The sequence below is a fragment of the Sitophilus oryzae genome, unplaced genomic scaffold (assembly GCF_002938485.1).
Source record: "Sitophilus oryzae breed Bouriz unplaced genomic scaffold, Soryzae_2.0 scaffold_499_pilon_pilon, whole genome shotgun sequence".
NCBI lineage: Eukaryota > Metazoa > Arthropoda > Insecta > Coleoptera > Curculionidae > Sitophilus > Sitophilus oryzae.
The window spans coordinates 244,564-251,135 of NW_022147083.1; the positions used below are offsets into that span (position 1 = coordinate 244,564).

General features: G+C 30.0%; 1 protein-coding gene across 1 annotated transcript; it reads left to right on the plus strand.

The window, feature by feature from the left end:
- The first annotated feature begins 4,779 nt into the window (after nucleotides 1-4,779).
- Nucleotides 4,780-5,397, plus strand: LOC115886839. Its single transcript, XM_030906143.1, has one exon. It carries the CDS (start codon nucleotides 4,780-4,782, stop codon nucleotides 5,395-5,397), a length of 618 nt encoding a protein of 205 aa, XP_030762003.1.
- The last annotated feature ends 1,175 nt before the right edge of the window (nucleotides 5,398-6,572 follow it).

Sequence of the window (6,572 nt, forward strand, 5' to 3'; positions counted from 1 at the left end):
ACATATTGTTGATAAAGAACATTGTATAGATCTCAATAATTTAAAATTAATTAAACAAGTCTCAAATTACAGGCAATTAGATGCACATGAAAGCATCAGAATTAATAAATGTAAAGATAGTATGAACAGAGACAACGGTCCAATTCCTTCAAGTTCTTTGTTCCTACTACTCTAGTGGCGGAAATCTAACTGTTACGCTCAGTTGGCTCTGACTCGGTTGGCTAGTTTTTGCCACGCCCACTCGGTGCCCACTGGGCGAGTATATAAACGCTCAACTTGTAGATTGTACTTTAGTTTATAATAATCTGTTGATGATGCTAACATGGTTAGCGAAACGCGCGTCCAGTGTAAAAGTGTTTTGGTGTTGTGGTGATTTAGTGTTTTTATTTTACAAAATAGAACTAATATAAAGGTTAATAAACCTGTCAATAATAGGTATACAGATTTATGGGTCAAAAATATAAATTAATTACAAATTTATTTCCAAATTTTTATAGGGTGTCCCTAAAAAAAGTTACACATCAAAGTTTTCTTTTTCTAACGGACACTCCACATATTAATTGAATTTCGGATTCTAGGAAAAAAAAATAAATAGAGGTGAGTTTTATTAAAGAATCATATACCTAAAATCTAAGGATTTTGATATATTTCACATTTTGTGAAAATGAAGAGTAAATTTTAAATTTCGATAACAGCTACCTAAATTTTAGTTGACCTTGTATAGCCCGATATTTAATTACAGCAACCATTGTATGTTAAACCATATTGAAATTTGACCCAAAAAGTTATACAGGGTGAGGCAAAATTAATATGGAACATTATAGTCACTTTTAAAAGCAAGTTACTCCTTTACTTTAAATGGAACACTGATTTTTATGATTTTGCATAAGTAGATCTTTATTATTTAAAAAAATCTAGGGGTTAACAAAAATTAAGGATTGCAGAGTAAAATACTCAACGGTAATAAAAAGATACACGTTTAAAACATACTTTAATTATTTTACAGAATTAAAACTAAATATAAACCTATAACTATATGACAAAATTAGCTAGATGAAATCAAATGCTCAAAATGTTTCATTTCCTGTTAAAAGCATAAAATGATTGTCTTTTCAAAAGGACCTTTTCATTTTAGAAAGCATATGTGGAGTTCTACCTCGAAAATCAGCTACAATAATTTCTCTCATGTTGTCGACAATAGTTGGCCGAGTTTTATAAACATTGTCTTAACATATCCCCATAAAAAAACAGACTAGATAAAAATCAGGAACATTAAAGTATTCTATTACTAATAGAATCATATCAATTCTCTCTGATGTAGGATAAGTTTGCATTTTAGAGAAAATTTCTGAGAAATTGTTTTACTGTAACTGACACAAAACGATAACTAGTTGTTAAAGTTGGACTAATTAGACAGCTATGTTGAAGTAACGTCAGACATATCACAGCCACCTAGATTTTATCGAATAATAAAGATCTACTCAGATCAAATCATGGAAATGAAGATATCTAGAAAAATCTTTGTTTAAGGGGTAGGCAGTAGGCAACCTTAATAGTATTTTAGAGAGACATGCATTCTCCATTGAATATCGGAATAATATACTGGGTGTTCCATTTACAATAAAAAAGTAGCATGCTTTTAAATATGACCAAGGGTCAATATTAATTTTGTCTCACCCTGTATAACTTTTTGGATCAAGTCTTAATTTGATATAAAGTACAATTAATTTAACTACATATTAGGCTATACCGGGTAAATTCCAATTTAGGTAGCTTTTTTTGTAATTTAAAAATTGTTCTTTAGTTTCTAGACAATGCTAAATATGTCAAAAACCTTACATTTTAGTCATATACATCTCTTATAAAACTCACCTTTATTTTTCTCCCAGAATCCAAAAATCAATTAATATACAGGGTTGTTCACCACATACGACAAGGAGTATTGTAGCTAAACGATTAGATTTTTACAAATTGTAAGTTTTGGGTCCGTTGAAGGACTATTAGAGCTACAATTTAAAAATATTTTTACAAGATACAGAGTGTCCCAAATAAATAAAAAATATCAAAGTTGTATTTTTTTAAATGGAACACCCTGTATATTATTATACATTTTAGTTTCTACGATTAAAATAAAGGTAAATTTGATAAAGGTTTATTACACTTAAACTTTACCGTTTTTGAAATATTTTCAATTTTGTGAAATTGCAGTCAAAATTTTAAGGCTTAATTTCTCCAAGGGTATCAAAGTTTTTAATACTAAATATTTACTGAAGTTTATTTATTTATCAGTTATTGTGTTGCAATAATAAAAATTATACTACCTTATACAGAGTGTCTAAAATTTTATTTTACATAATTACTAGCTTTAAACGGCAATAAGTTGTAAAATTTAAATGAAACACCCTGTATATTTTATGAGAATCAGATGCACATTTTAATTGTCTATCAAATTGTATTATACCATTTTTTACCTATAGCTTCAAGTTTCCGTAGAAAATGCATTTTCATGTAATTTTAAATTCATTTATCAATATACCTATGGAATACTGACATTTTAGATTATTTTTAAAGAGTACAGATACTAATATTGTCGATATAGTTTGTTTATTTCATTAAAAAATAAAAAAAAAACTGTTTAAATATTTGTTAAAGAGGACCAATTAATATGATTCCAGTATTCAAACTACATTAATTGACTGTTTACGTTGATTAATAATAATTGCTCCAAAAAATAAAAAACTGAATTTTTATGTGTATTAGACAGTGTGGTAAAAAGTAACACCTTAAAAATGATATTTCATTTTTTGACAAATGCTTATTTGTAACAACAGAGACATTCATTTTTATAACTTATTATTATATTGATTTCTGATTCAAATCCACATTTATTTAGAATAATTTATGCACGAATATAATTAAGTATGTAATTAATTAGTATTTGGGCGGAAATAATTGTGGTATATTTAATTAATGGTATACTCTTTTATGAAGATTTAAATAGTTTTCTTTTTGCATACAAATGGGCTAGTAATATTATCATTTTGCTAAAAACGATAATATTACTAGCCTGTACATTTTGTACATTTGTTGCTTTAAAAACAATCTAAAATGTCAATATTCCATGGGTATATTGATAAATGAGGTCTAAATTATAAGAAAATGCATTTTCTACGAAAACTTGAAGGGATGGTAAAAAGTGGTATAATACAATTTGATAGACAATTAAATTATGCATCTGATTCTCCTGAAATATACAGGGCCTTCCATTTAAATTAAACAAGTTATTGCCGTTTAAAGCTAGTAATTATTTAAAATAAAATTTTAGACACTCTGTATAAGGTAGTATAAATTTTATTATTGCAACACAATAACTGATCAATAAATAAACTTCAGTAAATATTTAGTATTAAAAACTTTGATACCCTTGGGGAAATGAAGCCTTAAAATTTTTACTGCAATTTCACAAAATTGAAAATATTTCAAAAACGGTAAGGTTTAAGCGTGGTAAACCTTAATAAAATTTACTTTTATTTCAATCGTAGAATCTAAAAATAGAATAATATACAGGGTGTTCCATTTAAAAAAATAAAACTATAGCATTTTTTACTTATTTGGGACACTCTGTATCTTGTAAAAATATTTCTAAATTGTAGCTCTAATAGTCCTTCAACGAACCCAAAACTTAAAATTCGTAAAAATCTAATCGTTTAGCTACAATACTCGTGTCGTATGTGGTGAACAACCCTGTATAGTGTTCCATTACAAAAAACACAACTTTGATATGTAACTTTTTTTGGGGACACCCTGTAGAACTGTCTATATTTTTAAAAAGTGGTCTGAATTAACCTACATATGCTCACAAAATTTTATTTCAATACAAACTGTTGTTCTCGTTGGAGCCTCCGCGGCGTATGAGAGGCGCCACCCTGTATTTATTGTGCAGATAGATGAGAATATTCAACGTACCAGTATAAGTCTTTTATCTATGAACGTACCTAATCAAAGAATTAATTTTTATTGCATTATTATTTAATTAAAACAATAAGTAAAGTTTATTTTTTAATTAAAGTAACAACTGCAAAAACTATTATTAAACTGAAAAAAAACATAAATGTCGAGAATATTAAAGTCCTTTCTTATTATCCTGCGCGATTCTTTAACTATTTTTACGCTATACTTTCGCTGGCCAAATGAGAATAGCATTAAATTAAGCATAAGACGAGCGGCTTAATATTATTAGCTTTTTTTTAAATATATTTACTCAAAGAGTACAGACATTTCAATGTTTTAATTAAGATGGATTTTTGGGAACGTGTTCCGGATTTCGACTCGGAAAATTTCTTTAATTAGAAAACTTAAATACTTTTTTCTTCTCAAAGAGAAAGGTCACATCTTAAAATCAAAAAAGTTTCTGGTTCGAAGTTAGTTATATTTGTACACAAGTAAAAATTCAGGAAGAGGCTTTTATTTTATTTTATATTAAAAACACGGAAAAAAAGAACGTTAGAAATAGAAACAAATTGGATACAAATAATTGGAAATGCAAAATGTTATCCTCCATTTGTAAATATAAGTTTGTTTTATATTGACATAAATTCTGTAGGTCTTTGGTATGTAGGTACTTCTAGAGATTATATTTTGCCCAAGCATCAGTGAATTTTCGCTGATGATCAAATAATACTGGCTCAAGACTACGAGGACCTGGAATATATGACCCGCAAACTAATTAAAGAGTATAACAAGTGAGGGCTGGTGGTAAACCTTAAGAAGACGGAATATATGTGTATCGGCGGCGAACAACAGAACTTAATCCTAGAACAGCAACAGCAAGAGATAAAACAATGCCAAAAATATAAATATCTTGACATGCACATTACCAACGATGGTAGCCTTGATGAAGAAATTAAGTGCAGAAACAACCAGCGAAGACAAGCAATTAGACAACTCAACAGTATTTTATGGGATCAGGCCGTATCAACAGAAAACAAACACAAAATTTATAACAGCATAGTTAAAACCATCATTAGTTATGTTAGTGAAGTATGGCCTTTGAAAAAAAGAATCCTTAAGTTACACGAAGCTACAGAAATGGACTTTTGGAGGCGCGCGGCCGGGGAATCGAAACTGGATAGAGTAAGAAATGAAAGAATTCAGAATATCATGGGCGTTAAACACAGAATATCAGAAGACACCAAGATTAACCAACCCAGGTGGTACGGGCACGTACAAAGAATGGAAGAGAGCAGAATCCCGAAGAAAATACTGAATTGGACACCGCAAGGCAAACGAAAGAGAGGGAGACCTAGACGGAGTTGGAGAGAAGGAATAGACGACAACCTCTGGACAGACAGAGACCAATGGAGACTGGAAATCAGAAGACGGCGAAGAACGTTATGAACGGATTTGTATACTAAGGGCTGGCAAAGCTTAGTCTTGGGTGGAGCTTTCCGTATGTAAGAAGAGCACAATGCGTTTTATAATGTACCGAACAAAGAGGGAACAGTAAACACGTTGCCAAACACATGAAATAAACCTAGAAACTGTGCACATATTGCTAAGAGACGTGGAAGGGGATATAGCAGATTTGTCGTAGTCGAGCGGCCGACCCAATCAGTACCTCTGTCAGTACTTAAAGTTCTAGGGAAAGGTGTACATCATGCGTTCAGCTTTACGATTTAATTACGTCTCGTGATACTTAATTTGCTTATTTATTAACGAGTCGTTGTAATTTTTTCTATAGCTTGAATTTTTTGAAGTGCAAGCTAGAAACACTTGCATTTTTGGCATAGTAGTAGAATTGAGTGGGTGGTCGATAGTGGTAGCGCTATTAGAACTCTGAATTCAAAAATCGATATCTCGAAATCTATTAGAAATAATAGATTGTAGTTTTTTCAAGAACTTTGTTAACCCTTAAGTACTAACATATTGAAATAGTTGCGTCTATACTAACAGACAGTCTGAGAGACGCATTCAAAAAATACATATTTTGTTTGTGTTTAACAGATTTTTTGTAAGTGAAGTGAGTCATTAGCATTAAAACTACAGGAAAAAAATATCTAGTGCTTATATTATACAAACATGTTTTATATTTTTGAAATAAAAGTACTTGTTTTGGATTTTTGACATATCTTTGTTTCGCATCGAGATAGAAAAAAAAACGAAAGGAAAATGAAAAAATATATTTATTATTATATTTAGCATATAAAAACCTATTTATTAAGCACAAAAAAGCAAAAGAAAATATAAAGAATAAAAAAATGACAGTGCCTACAGATGGGCTTGTTCCCTACACAATTGTTCTCTTCATTTTCTTCGATATTAGTCGATAGATAGTTCACATCCACATTTTCATCGTCTATAACAAAACATACACAGCTACATACCTTGAGATATTAGTTAAAAACCGTTTTTTACGTTCTAATTAAAATTCAGAATTATGATCGCTGTCTATAGCAAAATTTTCGCCAAATTCGGATTCTATGTCACTATTTTGCTATTATCGCTGCCAATCTCTTCAAATCACTTTAGAAGAGTATCCTTGTAATTTTGCTCGCCATACTTCACATGTTTTG

Bases quoted from the DNA above. Each gene is read 5' to 3' on its own strand.
- LOC115886839 (XM_030906143.1), top strand. From the start codon at position 4,780: ATGTGTATCGGCGGCGAACAACAGAACTTAATCCTAGAACAGCAACAG.